At 39.6% G+C, this 22,368-nt stretch overlaps 1 protein-coding gene across 2 annotated transcripts in view; it reads right to left on the reverse strand.

The window, feature by feature from the left end:
- foxj3 (forkhead box J3) overlaps positions 1-22,368 on the reverse strand; it is a 75,617-nt gene that overhangs the window by 1,487 nt on the left and 51,762 nt on the right. For both annotated transcript variants that reach the window (XM_077725971.1, XM_077725972.1), the window contains exons 4-10: positions 18,382-18,465; positions 16,189-16,290; positions 10,306-10,434; positions 5,907-6,078; positions 2,083-2,571; positions 1,156-1,257; positions 880-1,089 (exon numbers count right to left, since the gene is read on the reverse strand). In XM_077725971.1, coding sequence (XP_077582097.1) covers positions 880-1,089; positions 1,156-1,257; positions 2,083-2,571; positions 5,907-6,078; positions 10,306-10,434; positions 16,189-16,290; positions 18,382-18,465 — 1,288 coding nt within the window. The remainder of the gene's footprint in view (positions 1-879; positions 1,090-1,155; positions 1,258-2,082; positions 2,572-5,906; positions 6,079-10,305; positions 10,435-16,188; positions 16,291-18,381; positions 18,466-22,368) is intronic.

Raw genomic sequence — 22,368 nt, forward strand, 5'->3', positions numbered from 1 at the left:
CGATTTTGAAAAAAAAAGTGAGATTATATAGAATGTAGTTGCATGATACCATGGTGTTTTCTCTCCAAGGATTACAATTGACTTAACATTTAAATAACTGTTAAAATGATGGCAATGTTAAAATAAGTTAAAAAAAAAAAAACAGTAAATCATTATAAATAGTCATATGTATAAATCTAAATGCACTTATTTGAATTAAAGTAAATGTAAATAACTACATTCACACTAAATACAACGATGTTAGATGAGATTAAACTGTATGCATCCCATAGCTGGGAAATTAAATGACCTTAAAAGTCTAACATAAAAACTAGTTCAGTATATAATGCAATAATATATATATATTTGTTATAACATTGAATATTTAGAGTATTTAAACTGACTCAGTGGCTGTGCTGTTGTAAATTACATTATAAATCTAACATAAAAAAACTGAAATACTTCAATAGATAATGCAATAATATATATTTATATATGTATTTAAACTCGGTGGCTCTGCTGTTGTAAATGACATTAAAAATCTAACATAAAAAACTTTGAAATAGTCCAATAAATAATGCAATAATATATGAACTTATAAAATATTGAATATTTATGAGTATTTAAACACAGTGGCTCTGCTGTTTTTTTCCATGAACTGCACAATAACTAATTTCTACATCCAGTACTTGTTACTACTTCCAAAACTAAAAACCAAGGGAAGACGCCTATGGCCACCAATGGCAGCCAACGAGTTATTTTTTTTCATTATGGCGCTCGTAATCTTTGCGTACAATTCCTAAAGGTGCCCTCATTGTAAAGTAGCATCCAAGCGTGTACAAATAAGACGAGCAAGTGCGACAGCTGCTGCCAATTCAACGGCGGTGTCGGGTGTCTAACCTGTGCCGAGGTGCTGGCTGGGTTTGTTTGGGTGCATGGGCGCGTGGCAGACGGCCGGCGGCGGCGGTGGCGGCGGCGCCACCGTCCCCTGCGGCTGGATGACGCCGGTGCGGGTAAAGAACTGATTGATGGACGAGCACAGGTCGGCGATCTGCGTGGGTTCCAGCGACCAGTTGTTTAATTCGGCCTGTCTCATGCTCTCTCGTAAGCCTGAGAGGGGAAAAACAGAAAGTTATTTTAGCCACAGTAAGATGGAAAAATGCTTACTAATTCAACCTTGGAAAGGTGACAGGTCCACATCGGCCCAGTTATAACTGCTGGCAATGCGGCAGCTTTCTTTCAGTGCGTCCAGGTTGGGGTACCAGTCGGAAAGTAAACCTGAAAAAATAGAAGAAAAAAACACCAATAGAACATCAGCTATTTCACAGTCTCTAAATAATTATAATCGGTTTTAAGTTGAGAACTTCAACTTAGAGATTTGTCTTGTTGTGGTATTGACAAAAGGGTCTTGTCTTTAAAAGTAAATATTTTTCTAGGACTTTGATTACAAAATGTAAATTGAGCACTTATAATGAATGACGTGTTGTCGTAAATACTTCATGGAAATGTAATTATTTTTGAAAATAATTTGACAATGTCATAGCAAAATGGAATGTAAAATAAGCCTGCCACAAATGTTTATTTTGCTTGTCAACGACACACTGATTAGTTAGCAGAGTATTTAAAAAAAAATATTATTAGAATATTTTTTTAAATTAGTATGAGAGTATTTTTTTAAATTAGTATTAGAGTATTTTCATTATTATTAGTATTTATTAGTATTTTTGTCATTATTAGTGGTATTTTTGTCATTATTAGTAGTATTTTTGTCATTATAAGTAGTATTTTTAATTAATATTAGAGTATTTTTATTTATTATTAGAGTATTTTTAAAAATGATCATGATAGTATTTTTTGAAATTATTACTAGAGTATTTTTCCCTCTTCATTTATGAAGATTTTATCTGTGCAAAGTGCCCAATAGGAGGCGCCATACGACTGTACAAACACTTCCAAGGCTGCTTCTTGGGCTTTGTTCTCCCATCTAATAAATCGTGCTATGATTTATTGTTTTGTGCCAATGTCTTCTTTGCGTTAAGCTAATACGAGATCCAAAATTCATTTGGAGCATGCAAACTGAAACGTGGCTTCGAGGCGGGTCACCTGGGTTGCAGCCCATCTGCTGCTGAGCGGGATGCGGCTGGTGGGAGAGGCTCTGGTGTTGTTGCGGGTGTTGGCCGTGTTGCCCGTGCTGGGCGGGATGCGGCGTGTGCTGCTGCTGCTGCTGGGGGTGCTGCTGCGGGTGCTGGCCGTGCTGCGGGTGCTGGTTGTGCTGCGGGTGCTGGTTGTGCTGTGGGTGCGGGCCGTGCTGGGGGTGCTGTGGGTGCTGCGGGTGCTGCGGGTGCTGCGGGTGCTGCGGATGCTGGTTGTGGGGGCCGGCGTGCGGCGGGAGGTGCTGCGCGTGCGGGGAGCCGTGTCCGCCGTGGACTTGGGCCGGGTGGGACAGGGGCACCTGGCCGCCGTTGTTGGAGTGGCTGTTGGCCTGGTTGTTGGACAGGTTGTTCTGCGTGCTGATGGCGCCCGCGGGCGAATGCTGATAGGAGCATGACGTGTGGCTCTGCTGCGACGCGTCGGACGGGATTCCCATCAAGCCTGCGTCGTTGGAAAAGCAGATGCAAAGTAAAGTAAAGCCATTGGTGATGAAAGACGTTTTAACAAGGAGGATTGGCAGTTGACGTTAACTGTCAGTCAAACGCGTGCATCTAATTGCCAAAAAATGACAGCCAATGAGGCGCAGGAAGAGGCAGTTTGCATATTTTAATCAGAAAAAGGCATAATTCATTCATTTAAACATACTTGGAAGAATACCTAACCAAAATGTATCATTTAAAAAAAATGCTTTGGTGGTTGTATTTGGTTGTGATGGTTTTGATTCCAATACTTAAAGACTTTGTTATTCTCATTTTTGATCTTATTAGATTGCGCCTGGCTACCTAATGTTGCGGCTGTGGAGGGTACTTTCTCCTCGGCAAATTAATTGAGCGCGAAAACAATTTGTCGCGGCTCCGTCGGTGACTGACGGCAGATGAGCTGTTCTGTCAATAAAATGGCAGGAAATGGTGACAAATGATGCAAAACAAGAGCATTTCCCAGACACTCTGGTGTTTCTACTGCGATGACCGGGCGGATGCTCAACAGTCCTTTGACTCAATTTCAACTTGGATTTCATACATTTCCCCATAATGGTCCCCGCCTTGCTACTTATTTCTACAAAAGACAACTTAAAGAAATTGTACGAGCTCAGTGGAGGAATTTTGTTTGCAAACCTAAACAACTGATTCTACTACTAGTAAAATACTACAAGACAACTACTACTATTATAGTAATGAAACATGGCTCCCGTTCTTAAGTGGCACCATGCTTGAGACCATCCAGCTGCCTTTTTTGTTGAATTACAGGGTGACTCAGCAAGCCGAGTCACACGCAGATACTAAAATAACAGTTGCATCTTGCTGCAAAGGAAATACAATCATACCTCTACTTATGAATGCCTTTAGGTATAAAACATTTCAGGTTACAATTGTTTATTTTATATCTGCAAATGGGTGACTGAAAAAGATCCAAGTTACGAAATCCCCCTCAAAAGTAAATGCATTGCCTTATCTGTTATTTTATTTTAAATTTCCCTTACAAAACGATTAAAAACTACAAATAAAATGTGGCACATATTTTCACAGACACACATAGGGCACACGTAAAAGTCTCAAATGTACTACAAAGTGTACGGCTTGCGGCCCTTGTAGAACGGCTCTTGCTTTAAGTCAATTAAAAAACATTTCCTTATCATTTTTTCTCATTTTTGTCTCTTTCCTCACATCTTTCATACCAAATTGGGACACTTTTCAAAGGGTTCAGTTGGAAGTTGTGCGAGGACCTTGGAACGACTTTGGGAATTTACATATAAACTCTACTTACGAAATTTTCAAGTGACAAAAAAGTCTCGGGACCAATTAATTTCATAAGTAGAGGTACGACTGTTCATGGGCTTGAATTTTACAAAAAACGGGAAGGTTTCTTTTGTATTTTTTTTAAATCCTCCCCAATCAGCACGCAAACACCTCCCGCAGACGTAGCAAAGGTGCACCTCCCCTTATCAGAATCGGCATTGTCCAAGCAGGAAAGTACAGAAAGCAATTAACACAGCGGCGGAATAATAACGCTAGCTCATTACCTATTATCAAAGGCAGCCAATTGCTCGCCGTCAACACGACGGCCCGTGTGTGAAATCCTCCAGCTAGATTATTTACGCATTTTAATTGCCGGAGCTTGTCTGAGGAGGGGATGCGCCTCCACATGCGCGCAAATGATAATAATAAAAATGGAAGAAAAAAAAAGGTTGCAACTTTAATGAAACATAGATGATAGATTAAAGGGAGAGCAGCTCTTTGAAAAGCATGTAATGCATTTGATTGGTGAAAAGTAGGTTATGCACAGAAAGCTCAGATGACTTTGCTCATAACCCGCTTGTCAAGCGCTCTTTGTTTTTCAGTCAATCAGATTAGGAGCAAAACTACATTTTGCTCTGGCGGGATTCTAGTTTTTTTTTCTTTTTTTTTTCTTGGTGGGGAAATCCACTCCGCTGCTACGTATTATGGTGGAACTCGTCTTCGTCACGGTGACGGATGAAGCTCAACGCAACAGAATTACAAGCGGGATTGGACCTGCTCCTCAAATGAGACGGCGGTCGTCTGGGGAGAACATTTTTTCTCGCCGTGGAGAAACAGATGGCAGATTTTTGTGCAATTTCAAGCAAGAAGACCTCGGCGTTAATTGTACCTTTAATTGCCTCCATTAAATAGTTGACACGAGGCATGGCAATGTCATTTGAAAGGAGGCGCGTTTTTTTCACGATTCAAAGTGGTTTTTGACGCACTCACTCGTGTCAAAATTCAAAAGATTAACGGCACACTTTACGCTAACGCTGCACAATAAACTGGATTTTAATGGGGATCATAATTTTGGGTGTCGTGTTTGAAGAAATATAATATTGGGCAATAATGATATTTCAAATGTGGTTTCTGCTGCAAATCGAATTAAGCACATTCTTACGAGTTGAAAGTAACTCAAAACTGAGGACGAAAAAGATGTTTTACTTGGAAAGACTGAATATACATTCTTATGAATAAAAAAGGGAATATATAACTTGTTAAGTTCTTAGCGAGTTACCTTTTTATTTGGGTATCTTAACAATTTTTTTGCACTGTGCATTTACCAGCGATAAAAGGAATAATTGTTTTTGATTTTTCTATTATGGGCATTTTTCATTGATCGGAAATTGACGTAAAGCTATTGAGAAACCTGATCCAGTATAGTGGTACCTCAAAATAAGAGTGCCCCGACATATGATCAATTTGAGATACGAGTAAAATTTTGGGCAAATATTAATCTTGAGATACGAGACAAATTTTGATATACGAGCAGACAGCGGCCCGTTTCCGTGAAATCTGTCTAATTTTAGTACAATTATACACAATCTAGTACTAATAAACCACTAAATATTTGTTACTTTGTAAATAGATGGTGAATTAGAACAAATAAAAATGTTTTTTCAATTCAATATCCTGTTTTTGGTGTTTTTTTTAAGATGGTTGGAACGAATTAATTTGTGTTTCAGTTCATTCCTATGGGAAACGTTCATTTGAGTTACGAGTAAATCGACATACGAGCTTTAAGAATTAAGTTCGTATCTCAAGGTACCACTGTAATGGCATTTTCCTCTTTTTTTATATTTTTCTATGAAATGACTGTCATAACACAGCACAACTAATAATATCTCCACCCACCCAGGAAATGACCACACGCATTCGTTAGGATTTGTGAAGGCAAATACTAGACAGCTTCCACATTGTTTTCCAAACAGATTATGGAGAAAATAAAAATCAGTCACGCCACAGTATCAACATTTAAATCTCAAATGCGCTACTCACCTTGTTGGCTGAAGCTCTGCTGAAAGACGGACTTATAAAGGCTGCGGAAGGAGGCACTGAGATCATCTAATTCAGAGAACATGAGCTGTTTGTCCCTGTCAGGCATGTTGTACTGGGACTGGGGCTGCTGGAGGCTCAGAGACTGGGAAACGGGTTCGGGGTGACCGGTCACCTGGTGAAAAGTGGAGAAAAGCACTCAAAAAAAGGAGGGACATTTGTCAAAGTCAAAAGCAAAACAGAGCGATGCGACGACCAAACGCGCTCATGAATAATTCAAGCGCTTTCTAAGAGATACTCGCAGCACTCGTCAGCTTGTGAGAGCGCCAAAAGCCGCACTAGAATATTTTACAGAAATTTAGGGTTTCATGTGGAGGCAAGCAAATAAAAAATAGAACGGAGTCTTCACAGCGTCTGTCTGGAGCGTACACACATTTGAATATTTTATATTGGATTTTGTCTGCGTTAACAGCCCATTTCCTGCTTCATGGAGAATAACATAAAATGAGTGGCGCATACTTAACGACACTTAAATCCCATCATCTAAACAATCATATTTCAGTGGCATTGATAGTGGGAGAATTAGTGAATGTGTTAAAAAAAAGGATTTTCTCTCAGTGCTTTCATTATAATACTACATTATGCCTTGCAACAAATGTATGTTATAAACACATTAAATTCATTAATCACCCAGGGTTCATATCAAATATGAGTGTTGGAATCTGAGTTACTTTCAAAACATTTTTTGTTGTTGGCATTTTACTGTCAACCACTGAAATATAACTATGACTATGAAAATAAATCATCCATTGGCTCCTGTTGGCATTTAGTTAGGACTCAAACAAAAAAAAACATTCTTTTACCAACTTAAATCCTAAAAAAATATATATACACACATGTATACATGTATATGTATACATGTATATATACATGTATATGTATACATGTATATGCATACATTTGTATGTATGTATACATGTATATATACATGTATATGTATACATGTATATATACATGTATATGTATACATGTATATGCATACATTTGTATGTATGTATACATGTATATGTATGTATACATGTATATGTATGTATACCTGTATATTTATATATATATATATATATATATATATATATATATATATATATATATATATATATATATATATATATATATATATATATATATATATATATATATATATATATATATATATATATATATATATATATATATATATATATATATATATATATATATATATATATATATATATATATATATATATATATGCATATATTTATATATGCATATATATAATCTCGTTTGGCAAAAAGTATGTTTCTCTTAAGTCAAAAGCTCTCAGGTATGGCACTCATTCCACACTTTGAGAACCACTTGTGGATGAGCATGAGATTGACTTTGGTGGCTGGCGGAAATAACGTTGACCCAAAGTGGAAAAAAAAAAATTAGGCTCAGTGCAACCGTGACGAGGTCGACCCACATAAATAGCGGCGCCAATGCTCAGGTGGTTACCAGAAAGGTATGCAGAAATAAAATCAATAGAAATAGCCGCTATGAAGGAGGCCTCATTTGATGCGGGCACTTGATTGGGCAGCCGTGCTATACGTCGGACACTTAGGATATGGCACCTTTGATATTCTTTTTTTTTAAGGTAACATTGTCCCCCTGTTGCAACTTACACGAGATGTGATAATAATAAAGGCGGGTGTTTACTGCGAGAGCGTGCCAGTCGAGCGGCACATCCATCAGAACGAGCCGATCGATGGCCGGCGCCTGGGGCGAGGGAGCACGGGGGGACCACACCAAAGAGAGAGGGGGCATCTCTGCTGGGAAAGCGCTCTCTTTGTCTGCCTTCCACAAGCACCAATGTACAATCGCTCCTTTTGCCTGAGTTGGGAGTGATGGAGCGTGTCCACCCCGAGCCATGCGCTTCGCTGCCACTTTCCTTGAAAGGCGACTCCCGGGGCAAAATTTAAGAGAAAAGGCTATGAATGTGTGTGATTGCTTCTGTGTCTCACTCTGCCCTGTGATTGGTTGATGACGAATACAGGGCGCAACCAACCTACGGTGCGTAGTTAGCTGGAATAGGCTCCAAAACGCCCCCGACACTTGTGAGGAGAAGCGGTTCTGAAGATGAATGAATGATGTTTTGCAGTGCAATTTATGGCAATAGAAGCCCAATTAATGTCAACTGGAAGGGATGGTATTGAATGAGAACTATTTTTTTTTCTTATTCAAATTACTGAGTTTTGATTATGTCGTCTATTTGTGTCCCCTGATTTCAAGGATTTGCTGATTAAGGCTGGCCAAATAAAGGAAATTTAAGTAATTATATTATAATTTTAATCGTACAATCTCAAATTTATTTTATTGTTACTAATGAAAAAATCTGAAATGGAACAATAAGTAGAGAGTAGTTAAATGTTTTTGCCCAAGTCATTGTTAAATAAGGCAAATAACGTTAATTTTCAATGGAATTTGAAAGGCGTCTATGCTATTAGGTGTTCTAAAATCTTCTAAAATATTAAAAAAAAATATTTTTTAAATGCACAATGTGTGTAATCTTGCATTCCATTTGCTCTGGACTTTTCATTGGCTTGAAAATGGTCAATATTGGACTCTTTTTAAGGGTTAGGGTTAGGGTTAGGTACATACAGTACAGATACAGTACATTTGCAATGATTGGCTAATTGGATACATTACGACTGATGACCAGGATCGACTTAAGAGAAATTCCATCTTTCAGCTCTATCTTAAAATTGCTCACTGACCTTTACCTTGTGAACATCTAGTATGTTACTACCAGACTGCCTCAAGGTAGTCTACGCAAGCAAACCGAAAGGAGCATCACGCTATCCATTGAATTACAGCAAAAAATTAATATATATATATTTTTTTTTCAATTGCAAACAGGGTTTACCATCAAACTACAGGCATTTCTGCTGTCTAATCAGGAGGCTGCAAACACTACATTAATCCATGAACATGAATATTGTTCCTCATGGGAATGTTCACTCGCACTGTTTGCTATTAAAAGCTATTTTATTTTGGGCCACTAAAAAAAACAACAACGTTAGTATGTGCCATTGTTGCACAACAATGAGAATCAACATGGTGAATTGAATACCTCTCTGACAGTGTCAATCAAAAAGGCACCATTATCAGCTTTGTATAGATTTTTTTTCTTTGCGTGTGACATTCACAGTCACGAGAGACTGCATTAGTTCAACAGCAAATCAGTAAAATAAAATCAAAAAAGGAAGAATGAAGGCTCCTGCATATGCAATGAGAATGAAGTTAAAGTTTAAAAAAAACAAAAAAAACAGGGAGGGTTGTGCTGCTTGCAAATTACAGCCTTCCTTCCCACTGGGTAAAGGTAGGTTATTTTTTGCGATCTGCTGAGTGCCCAAAATCCCTCATTATTATCACGACATAAATTATGTATACGCACAGCAGGTTTCTAAAATGTCTCACTTCATTGTGTCCTTTTTTTTGCAGAAGGTAAACACATGGCTGTGTGAGTATTGTTCCCTTGTTTGGTTATGTGTTTAAATTTAACACACAAACACACACACACACGCACAGGCACATCAATACTTTCACAAAACAAAATTGCGTAGTTGCTTTTCAGTACACAAAGTGATTGACAGGAAAGCTTGTCGACCCCCCATCCCCATTTTAACATTCTTTCATTCACCCACAGAGAGAAAATGGATTAGACGTCTAGTGCGGAGTTAAATATGTAAGGATTATTATTTTTTTATATGCATTTGGGCCTATTATCTTACTGTATTTGAGTTTTGTCAAAGGTGCTAAGCATTAAAGAACAAAGTACTTTTTGAGGTGGCACTTGCCGTATGTAAAATGTTTGCGAATCAGCGAACTCACATTTTTCGTGGAGTGAAATTGATTTTTTCAAATAAAACCACTAGATGGCGCTACATTCCCTCCCTCTAAACAAGCATGTTTTCTGCTTAAACGTGTCACTATCAGATAATAGACTGTGGTCAAAATAAAAATCTGGAATGCAGTTAAAATACAGCAAACACCGTATAGCTTTTTCTCCATGTACGGAGAAAAAAATGCACGTGAGGTTCATTAAAAGCTAGAAAATGAACGTGGCTCGGTCAAGGGTTAAAGCAGCGAAAGGTGTTTGAATGTGTCTTGGCGCAAGCATGAAAAAAAATAACAGCTATTGTTCCTTTTTCCGCCGCAGCAAGTGCTTATTATTTAAAGGTCGATGCGGCGCTGCCAAGATTGGCAGTCGTCCCCCCCAAGTTCCCCCCCTCTTCAGTCGAGAGCATTTCGCATCAATTCGTTTTTTGAAACCTGTTGCCATCACAGTCCGAAGAAGGAAACGGCGGCACGCATGTCTTACCGGCGTGTAGCTGTGCACGCTGCCCACGCTGTTGAGATTGACGGAGGCCAGGCTCTGATCGGACAGGCTGTTGTTTAGGCTGCTTCTCGGACTGTCGCTTCCCTCCTGGTCCGTGTTGTAGAGCGCCACCTAGAGAAAATCAACAATGGAGACAATGTCAAGACGGCAGAGTACTTTCGCGAGAACCGTGGAAAGGTCACGAGGGGGACCGGGTCGGCCGCCGTCAATGGGCCGGCCGGAGACAGCCGACTAAAGATTTTGGGAGACGGCGCTGATGTTGACCTTTCGGGCAAAGCGGCAGAAACCAGCACAAGCACTTCTGCATGACAGTTTTAATCACATTCCGAAAAACTTGGATTTAAATTCCTTTGACGTTGTGGGTTTAAAACGTCTCGACCCTTTTTAAGACCCTCATTTAACCCGTTGACTTCGCTAGACATCCAATTTGTTCTGACTGGGAGGATTGAAAGTTGAGCTATGTCAATGACGTGCAATGAATAGGAAAATATTAATACCAATAACAATAATATATCAATACATTTGGGAAAATACTAGCATAATAAACGTAATGACTAATGACTGGGTCTTAAATCCCAATTTTTGTAAAGCCGTCCATTGTCCGTAAATTATAAAAAAAAATAATAAAAAATATGTAATAATTGGGACCTGCCATTAACATATATGTCAAGGTTTGCTCCAGTGCTTTATAAACCTGGCGGGCTTAAGTCTTAAATTATCAATATGTATTACTCATTTTCAACTATATGCACATAGTGGTCATCGCAGTGCATGATCGATTTGGTGAAGGTTTTATGCCGGATGCCCTTCCTGACCCCACGCACACAAGTGGGAATCAAACAAACGCCGCCACAAGGCCAGCATCGCTTAGTATTCCTTAAAACTATCAGTTAAAATCTATCTTAAAAACCAAGCTTCCAAAAACCACGGTCACATTCAAGATCAGACGTTCGATTGGCCTGCCCTAAACGAAATACGCCTTCTGCAATCCGAGGAAAAAAGAAAAAGCATGGGGATTGTGTTCCACGTTAGCCACTGCATTAGACAGTATCTGGAAAATAGCAAATAGGGATGTCTGCTGTGACAATGGAATGGCAGCAATGCACTGACAGCGTTCCTTTGGAGCAGTGTGTGCGTGTGCTACATGTGTGTCCACCCGTGACCCAGAGCAGCATGGTGGCTTCTGCTCATCAACGAGCGAAACAGAGCGAGCCCTGTGCCGGGCACAAAGAGGCGGCACAGGCTGTGGCCGTGGGCGAACGGAATGGAACGGACCGGCCCGCCACTAACACTGAATCCACTCTCGTCTCTCTCTTTCTCTCCGTCCAAACCGGCGAGGCCGCGAGGAAAGGGTTTTTGCTTGATTTGGTCGGCTGGTCGCCGCGCAGAAGCCGTCATTATACGCTTCTCATGTACGTGCCGGTGGACGCGTGGATAGAAGAAAAAAAAAAGGAACTAACGCTTCGCCGCTAAACCCAACAAGGTTCAAGGAAGAGAGGGAGACGGAGGAGCTCATTAGGGGACTGTAAGACTCCCCGCGCTCAGTGTGGGCTCGGATCCAGTGTTCATTAGCGTGAAGGGGAACTCAATGAAAATCAGCCTCGCCATGCTAATCAAAAACAGGGTGCCGCGGAAACAGAAATGTTATGCGCAGTCAAGTCATAAAAGTCGCCCGCTGCAATCTATTTTTACGCCGCTCGCCCGTTAAGTGTGATTATTTTCAAAACTCGCCGCTCCGTGGTTACGGGTAGACCCCCAGAGGACGCCACGCCGACTGGCGTACATGTGGCGTGCACATTTCTGCACGAGACGGGGATGACACGGATGCTCGAGCGAGGGTTTGCGCGGTAAACCGAGCGTGAGGTGCAAGGATTTTCTGAACAAGTTGTGTCAGAAAACTAAAAAGGAACCCTGCACAATCTCCAGCAAATTCCTTTAAAGATAATCTCCAAAAAAATGTAGATGATCCTTACACGTGTGTACTGCTTTAAATATTTACAATTATTATCTGAGCAGATAAGGGATGAAAAGACACGCCACACGAAATGATAATCGCGCAGGATAATCTTCAAAGGACAACAAACGATGGGGTATTTCCTGATTTTTAACAAACGGGTGGAAAACATTCATAGTGATTTGATTTTTTACAGTTGTTGATCAAGTTTCTGGGCCAAAATATAAGAGGGGCTCTGGGAGCGGGGGCAATGCATTTTAATAATCTACAGTTTTTCCTCGATTATTGCGACATCACTTAGCGCAAATTTACTTCTTTGTGAGTTTTTCTGTTATTTTTTCCCTTTAAAAGTTCATAAAAATCTGAAATTTCACCCTGAAATTCTTGCTACTGGGACTTTAAAAAGGTGCCTAGTTATAATAGGGGTGATTTTTCGATTTTTACGGCCATGCCTGGTCTACATTAACCGCGATATTCGAGGGATTACTGTAAATCCCATAATAATCGCCAAGGATAATCAGAGACATCCGATGATGGCGCACTGCTAAGGATAATCGTCAGTATGTGTTTACAGTAGGAAGAGAGGTAAAAAAAAAACGGCTTCAAAATCTGCTCGTTTTTCGTCATTAATGTACGCTACATTAATTTTTTTTACATATTCTCACACACGATTATTTTCATAATTTTTGTGACCTTAATTGAGCAAAAAAAGTTTCATCAGCCAATCTGGGGATAAAAAAACACCTAGGAAGGCACCATAAGAGATTACAAAACAATCAACATGCGATAAAAAAGAAGAAAAAAAAAATCACTCAGGAGAATCTTTGCCTCAACAGGAATAGGAAAACGCTCACATTGGTGCCAGTTATTGGGATGTGTGAGAAAATAGGCTGACTTGAACTCTCAGCGGTGAATATTTTTTTCAAAATCTTCTGCCAGAGACATTGGGAAATCAGATCTGAACTAGATGTCTCCCGACTTGCAAAGAGGAAAGGGGGTGGGGGGCGGGAGAAGGCAAACACACTTCCAAGCCTTCATCATCGCACCTCTGTGCCACGGCTTCTTCGCACTTGGGCCAATGTTGGCGGCCACTTTGGCGCAGGCGGTAAAAGGGAGTCGATGTGAAAGGAAGACGGACGCACGCACAAACACAATGAAAAGAGGGAGCGGAATGCCCGACCGACAGTGGGCAGAAAACAAAAGACAATCTCGCTGCTGTTCCCGCGTCTGCCATTGGTCGGTGGGCAAAGGCGGGAATGGGGGTGGGGGGGGACGACTGGAATAGAAAGAGAGCGAGAGAAAAACAGACACAGGGAATTCCTGTGGCTTGGCACGCCATGGCGAAAGAGGCGTGGCCTGCCTGTCGCGTGTTTACAATGTGGAGACGGTGAGAAAGTAGACTTTTTACATGCCGTCTGAAATGAAGGAAAATGTTTGGTATTTTTTTATTATTATTTTAAAAAGTATTTTTATTGAACTGGTAATTCTCATACTATGGCATCTATCATAATACAAGCGGGTGCTGGCAAAAATGTGATTAGATTACAATTGTATTTCATCCTGTATTTTTGTTTTATTATTATTAATTGTTATTATTATTGTTTATTATTATGGTATACGATTATTATTTAAATAGTATTTTTATTATTATTATATTGTATAATTGTTATTAATATTATTGTATATTATTAATATTTTTGTTATTATTTTATATTATTATTATAATTATTATTATTTTATATTATTCTGATTATTATATTATTTTTATATTATTATTATTTTTAATTATTATCATTATTTTATATTATTATTATTATTTTATATATTTTTTTATTGTTTTTAGTTATTTTTTTATTGTTTTATATATATACAGCCAAATAATGTATTTTATTATTATTATTAATGCTAAGCTATACAATGCAATTGAATGATTCTGCCAGCTCCTCCCAGTCAAAACAGATCACCATCAATGGCAGCCAATGAGTGAAATTGTCAAGTAAGGGGGGGACGGATTCCTGAAAAAGTTTATACTCTTCGCTTGTCAAAACACGTGGAAACCCTCGCCAACATACAAGTTACGCCACACACGCTGACACTGTGCCCTTCGCCACACAACTCTGGAGCTTAAGAGGCTGGCCCTGTCGCCCAAACACACGCGCTACACACTTGCACACGTGAATACACACACAGGATTGCATGCTTGTACGCTCTTCTCCTTTTTTTTTTTTTTGGTAATGCCCGCTTGCAGATGAATAAGTGACTCTTGTAGGCTTTTTAAAAGTACTCCCGAGAGCTGCCCCCAATGGGCCCAGAGGATGAGAGCTTAAGGTTAAAAAGCCTATTTCAATTTCAGAGTGAATGGCACACTGGCGGCTAACAGCTCGCCGTTCCTGTCGCATTACTCCCGGATGTAAGAGTGGTCTTCAGCTTTTTAGAGGTACAAGTCGAAAAAGTCACTAGCGTCCTCACATGTGCAACAATTAGTATGTATTGCAAGTCTATGGCTGACAATGGCAGACAAAGACAAAAAGGGGACTACCTATGTGACGGATTGTCCCCACACAATAACAGGAATAAGGTTGACAAGGCTTTGGCGACAGCTAGAATTTCAGCTCGCATTTGGGTCACCCCTGAGCTGAAATCGATCCCAGTTTGGTGAGAGGAGCCTTCCAACCGTGAATGGGTTCACCGTCAACGTAATTGATTTTAAAAAAGTACGGGTCTATTTTGGTGTTTTAACTTTTGTCAGGACGACACCCCTAGCACGGATTTGGCTTTGCTGCAGTGCTGGATGACAATTTGGTCAATCAAAAATAATACAGTAATACGCCCTTACATACAAGCAATTTGAGATACGAGTGAAATTTCGAGCAAATATTTATCTTGAGATACAAGACAAATTTTAATATACAGCGAACGCGAGAGGCTGCTCATAAGAACATCGTTTTTCTGCTCGCAACTTCCTCGTGTAATGTATCTACGAGCACTAGGCGGAGCATTGCATTTTTTCTATTTTTTCCCTTCAGTGCGAATGGCGGAGCGATGGCTAATACGACAGGAGTATATACTACTACTTGTTAGCAAGTGCTGGTGCGTTATCCTATTGTGAGGACATTTGTGTCCAACATTTTGGTAATATTTTGAAGGGAAGACAAAAGCAAACAACCCTCGATAGGTTGCATCTGAAAGTCAGAGTGGAGGCGGAACAAATAGACCCAATCCGGGAGGAGAAAGGTATAAAAACTGCAATTAAGTGGAGAATAAAGTTATATTTGAATGTGTCTGCATCGTAATCAAAGTTCATTTAAATTTGTTTATGTTATGTTACGAGCGCGCTGCCATGCAAACAAAAACCTGCACCCACAGCGGCCTTCGAGGAGTGTTTTGGAGACCTCTGATCTAAAGGAATCATGCATTATCATCAGCATTAGCACTGGTTGCTGTAAGTGCGGTTTCAACAACAACTCTTCAAATCCTTTTCAGCACTACTCGCGACTGTGTAGCATAACTACTTAGCGAACGACATAAATTTTTCCAGCAACTAGGAAAACACCGGCCTCTATTGTATGGGAATTTTGCAACTGTAATGTGAGCGTGTTTGTGCATGCCGTGTACAAGAGTATCATGTTTTCTGGTTTCAAATTGCAAAGCGCTCATGCGGGCATCGTGTTGCCGAGCTGACGACGGGCGGCCATGAAGGAATCGGGTGTACTTCCTCCTGTGTTTTTGGTGTGGGTTGAGCATAAGCTTTAGGCAATTGAGGGTGTACATGTGTGTATGTTTGTGTGTGTGTGTGGAGTGCTCTCTCTACGGGGAAACGGTGCAGTAGGTGGTTGTCGAAGTGGGCGGGGTCAGGGTGCAGCCGCGTAGCCAGGTGCGTGTTGGGGGAGCTGGAGGGCTGCCTGTAGTACCTTGTTAGTCACAGTGTTGATTGCCAGCGTTGGAGAGGCACTTCCAGAGATCATACACTCCATCCCCAAAGACTCCGACTCCAGGCTGTACGGCGTAGAAGCCTGCAAGGGGGATGCGGAGGAAGAAAAGGCCAGGAGAAAAATGTATCAAATCCAACGTAATCCAATGATTAGACACAAGTAGGTTGATGGTTTTTTTTGGCCTTTGTTCACATCCCCTTCGCAAAAGCAAGACCCTACCTTTTATTTAGGTCACGCTTCATCCCAAAGCTCACCTCCCACCCAAGAAACCCGCACGGTCGTCACGGCGAGGCGCGCTGTCGTCAAAGATAACTCGACGCGCCTCGTCTGCTTCCGAAAAAGTGCTTACGCTAAGAGGATTGGCTGCCGACAATACCATTTTTAATTCATGATAAACACTAAATGAGATTTCCCAAACTCTCAGTCGTACCGTCTGGGACTCTTAATGGAATTCCTTGTTTGGAGGGGGAGGGCACGGATGACAGAATAGACACGCTTCGCTATTTTTTATTTATTTCATTTTTTTTCCTAACATACAAGGACAATAGAGGTACTACATTGAAAATAATGAAATGTAGAATACATTGACTTTTTATTTGAGCTATTGAATTATGCTGTAGTGTCATGAAAATGATTAAAATGACTAAATAAAAATGTTTAAAACAAGAGTGCAACAATTCTTTGATAATTAATCCACTATAAAATCAACCAGCAACTATTTTGATAATGTTTTAACTTGTGTCTTTAGTTTGCAACTATCCACTATGCCGCAAATTAATATGAATTCGCCAATTCAAGACAGGACAACATATTTTAAAAAGTTATATTACATTTTATTTTACTTTTAAGAATCCTGCCATACAGCAGTGGCGTCCCCAAAAGTCTTTCCCGGCGGAACGCGGTCAGCCACATCGTAAGGGAAGCTTTCCAGAGGGCCCCGAGGCCAGTTCAAATGTGAGCGGCTTGCTTAAAAACCCGTGTGTAGCGTTTTACCATCCATAATTAAAAAGCCAAAAGCTCAGCGTAGCCCTCTGCATTAATTGATGTTAGGAAGAAGAAAAAAGGAAAAAAAAGGAAAAACATGATAGAAGAGGAGGAGGAGGCGCAGATCATAATGTGTGTAACAGCTACCTGGGGCAACATTTATTAATAAAGTGCCCAATTCGGGCCAGGCTAGCGAGACAGTTACATAAAGTCTACATATGAACTCCTACTGTAAAAAGAAAGGAGACTAAAGGAATAAAATACTTGCCATATACAGTGCACTTACATTAGCATCATTAGGTACAAAATATATTCAAAGGATGTAGGTTACCATGACGATTTAGGTGCTGCGTATAGCTACTGTACCTCATGCCAACGCTAGATGTGAACAATGAATAAATTGAGATGTTTTTGGGTTTTTTAGTAGTGTTTTAAGCTTTCGTTAGATTTTAGTGGGAAAAAAATGGAATACAAAAGGTACATGAAGATGTATAGACTTGTAATTGAAGAATAATATGAAGGAGAAAGTAAAGACATTGATTTAAAAGTAGGTTATTTCCCCAATGCAGTCATGCATATCCCATTATTTCCTGACACGTTGGTCCTTAGTCCTTTAAATCATTGTAAAATATTTAGTATTTTTACTGTTGAAAATTTCAGGGCGCTGTTATGTAAGAATTGATGTAACTTTACAACAAGAGTTGATGCTGATTTTGTTAACTCCCAACACATTTGCTTGTGCTTAAACTTAAAAAAATAATTACCATTGTTTGATGTATTGAATTATTGATTTCTTTGATTCAATAAATGTGTTTAAGGCATCTTTAAAAAAACTTTTACACCTAAAGTAATTAAATATATACTCATAAACCACTAATCATTGCTTTTGGTCCTGAAATCCCACCAAAAAAATGTAATCTTCTTAAGAGTTCTTAAAAGTAACAAAACTAATTTATCGCCTAACCTTTGGTTTCAAAACACTAAAATCTTAAACCTAGAGTAAGTCAACAGTAACTAAAATATGACTTAAAGTACTTAAAGTGTGATTTACAGTCTGAGCTGACCATCAAAACAACGTTTGTGGCATCCCTACAAAAGCATGATTCGTCCTCTAGCTCAATAGATAAGGACAATTGCTATCTTAAATTACAACAGACAAAATGTCTTTCCCAAAGTCATCCCACTTACCCGTTCTCCGGACCGCGGCCTCTTCTTGGGCCGCGTTGGCAAGGCGTCCTCCTTAGGGTTGGTGTCAATGGCCCAGTAAGAGCCCTGCAAGAGGAAAACAAAACTGCATTAAAAAACCTCACTTGCCACATTTCCACTCAACTCCAGGTGGTTCATAAAGAGTCACTAAAGAACCAGATTTCTTTTTTTTAACGTAAAAACACCATCATCGACCTTCAACTTCATTTGTGAAGTACTAGTGTGCAAGGCAGGTTGGCATGGGCTCAGCTCTTTCCCAAACCGCCGTTTCCTGGGCCTCAGGTGAGCCCGTCTTACACCGTTGCCAAGGCGGAATGGACGCAAAGCCAGCTGTGAGAAAGTCTAATCAAATCGAGAACAGTACAGGCTGGCCGGGATGGGAAATTCTATGTGGGCAAGGCGGAGTGGGGGGCTTTATCCCACGGCCCCTGCCTGCATTATTTATCTTTTGCATTTCATTTATTTTTCCGATGGTGTTCCTCCTCCGAGCCCAAAGCCAGGCTATGTACAGTTACTAAAAAAAAGAGATTTTTCCACCTTAAAGCCGCCGCGCTAGTTTTCTTATTAATTTTTAATACTTGATGATAAGGGAAGAAAAAAAAAATCTCAATTGTCAAGAGAAAGTGAGATCAGGACCTTTTAAAATGACTTCCCCAGCAGAGAGAATAATTGATGCGTCCACTAGAGGAGCAGAGCATCCATAAAATAATAGCGTGGCGGTACGTATACACAATAGCCCGACGCTGTTAAAACCAAGGGTTGCCTTTTTCTCTTTTTCACAAGTCACGTACTTTGTCGCGGTCGCAAATGAAAAGCCATGTTTGGCCTATATTCATCAGGGGCGGGCATATGTGTGTGTATTTGTGTGTGTGTGTGTAGGGGAAAATGATATGTTTTAATGTGCGCCAAAGCTTTGGGGTCAATTAACGACTCCTCAGAGGGGAGGGGAATAATTCACGCGTGCAATCAAGCGGCAGAAAATAATACAACGGTGATAAAAAATGCGCCGGCCTCATTAGATATTCCACATGGTTGATAAAGGTGAGGCAGGTTGTCACCGCAGTCAATCCGCGTGCACGTCTTTCAAAGCAGAGAGTGGCGCAGACAAAGCCAGGCTGGGCTTGGTTGCTTCTAATTAGCGAGGGGAAGAACGCTTTAAGTTAACTCTCGTGGGAAGAGAGAGAGAGAGAGAGTGGTGGCCCCCACCTTCCTAACTCTGATGCCCACCACCCCTCCCCAAGAGAGATGGCAGCAAAAGAGAAAAACATATAAAGAGCCATTAAATTATTCACAAATATCCTGCAACATAGTGTTGGGTACACAGAACACAGTATTTTTTTCAGCTGTAAGAAATTGTGGCGGTATAAAAAATAAATGAAATAAAAAATGTAAAAAAAACAGACCACCTGTAAAAATGACGCAGCATCTTTTCATACATCAATATGAAGGATTTTAACCTCCCCCAGCGACTGTGAGGTGGTAATGTTTCTAGAATTTGCATAACATGTGAAAATTGAGATAGTTGATCTTTTTCAAGAACAAAAAGGTTGGATATTTTTTTTAAATTAATGACTGTATACCGACTGCTAAGAAAAATGAATGCTGATACATTTCTCGTGTTTAGTACGAATTCATGTATTAAATAGACGGCGTTAACGATGAAAAAAATGTTTGGTTGACAAAGACGTAACGAGCTAAACGTGTTTTGGATGACTAAAACAAGATTCCGCCGGTTTACGCCTGACGAGACGACGCAAAAATGCAAAGTTGTACATGACATTTTTTAGTTATTGTGTCTGCAGTTTGTAGTTTGGACACAGCATTCTAGCTTTATATTGATTTTCTATATTAAAAATATGATGAATTTGTTAGATTCTAAGTGTCATTTTTACAACATTGCTATTTACAGTCAAGTTCATTTTTAAAACTTTTCAATGAATGGATGAATAAAACTTTTTGATTTTGTGAATTTTTCTATCGGATTATATTTCATTTTTAATTCTGCCGTCAACACTCAAACAAGCACTGTTTCGTATTTATTAACAGTCCCATTAATTTCTCATCATGTCAAGATAAATCATCCTATTTGACTTTTGCAGCATGTCACCTTGCATACAAATGACCGGATTATTAACCACACGGCCGACGATTGATTCACATGCAGTCAGGTGGTGTTTTTTTGGCACAATAACGAGCGCCATTTAATCCCGAGCATCTCGCAGACTGACTGACAGACGCTCAGTACGCCTCGCCTATCTCATCCCGCCAGCACTTTTCATATTCCTGCCACATTACAATATTGATGCAACATATCAAGAGCAGCTACCGCTTCTTTGAAGTTGTCTTGTGCATGCAGGGGGTGGCGGAAGGGAACGTGTGTGCCTGCCTATGTGTGTGAGTGTGTGTGTTAGGGGAGTTTGAGGGGGGCTGAAGAAGAAGAGAGTGAGGAAAATTCCAAATTAAACATTAAGGATGCGAGCACGTTGGCCGTGCATCTGGAATGGGATCCATACAGCAATAGATTATTTTGTATTTAGTGGAGCAGCTCCCAGGAGTGTCAATATCAGAGGATTACAGCAAAACACGAAATTAGCATTCAGTCCCCATCCTCTAGTACACAGCCAGGCGTAGCTCTCCACATGTGTGTGTGTGTATGTTTGTGTGTGTATATGTGTATAGAGAGAGGGTAATTATTTGTGCCTATTTTTCTTCCTTCTTCTTTTTCCCACCATGATGGCACTAGGCTGAAATGTAGGTTGGGATCTATAAGATTGGAGCAAGACTGAATAAAAGGCTCATGAAGCGCCTGGTTTGGACAGAGGGCTAATTATCGGCTTGATGTCACGAGAGACGGCCGAGTAAACGGGTCGGCCAACCCGGAGGTAGGTGAGCCCTCTGAGGTTTAAATGTCAAATTAACATGAGCAAGAAAAAATGAGCCAAGGAGGAGATTGGCGGCAAATGCTTGTGGGGATGCCATCATTTGGGAAATGACCTGACTTCAACTCTGTTTGGACTGGCTTTCCGGCAGTCAGACTTTTTCCTCACCTCACCCACATCGGATGTCTGAGCTCGCCCAGTGGTTAAGAAAAAAAGGAGAAAAAAAAGAAAAAGACTCCCCTTACATAGGAAATGCAATCCTGCGGGGGAGGAAGGTTGCTAATAGATTAAGAGCGTGCCATGCATTTCTCTACTGTCAACGTTCTGGCAGGGATTCAAAGGTAACATTTTTTCCAACGCAGACAAGGTGATACGCGCCTTCCAAAAAAATAAAAAAGGGAGGCTGATTCTTGCCAGCTGTTGGTACAAAACAAACATGTTCTTTCTTCTCTTGTATTCTTTTGCAATGATGTGTTATTTTAGGAAGGTTACAAAGATGCACCTTTACTTGATCCCTCAACAAAGTCACATCAAGAACTAAAAAGCTTCAAAAAAAGGGAAAAAAAAGTCATCCAGCAATTAACAAAATTTGTTGCAAAAAACATGGAAGTCTTGGTGGAAACTATCGTATCAAAAATATATATATATAATGTAATACAATAAATGATGCCTTCAAAATACAGTAGTAAAAGAAGTGCAATTTGTAGAAAGGTAGCATTTTTTACCCGGAAAATATCCGTTATTAATATTATATATATAATTTATATTTAATGTATATTATTAATATTAGATATATAGTATATGTATATTGTCAATATTACATATATATGATATGTATTTTATTAGTATTACATGTATATTATGTGTATATTATTAGTATTACATGTATATTATATGTATATTATTATTATATATATATATTAATATTTATTGGAAGAAGAAGATAAAATATAAGATCTTAATGTTATTCTTTTTTACAATATGCAGTGTGATGGATCATATTCATAGAAAAATAATGGTTTTTAAGTATCCATTTATGATATATTTTACCTGAATAACATCTTCATTCATGTTAATTATGAGTTCTAAT

The sequence above is a fragment of the Stigmatopora nigra genome, chromosome 10 (genome assembly GCF_051989575.1).
Source record: "Stigmatopora nigra isolate UIUO_SnigA chromosome 10, RoL_Snig_1.1, whole genome shotgun sequence".
Lineage (NCBI taxonomy): Eukaryota > Metazoa > Chordata > Actinopteri > Syngnathiformes > Syngnathidae > Stigmatopora > Stigmatopora nigra.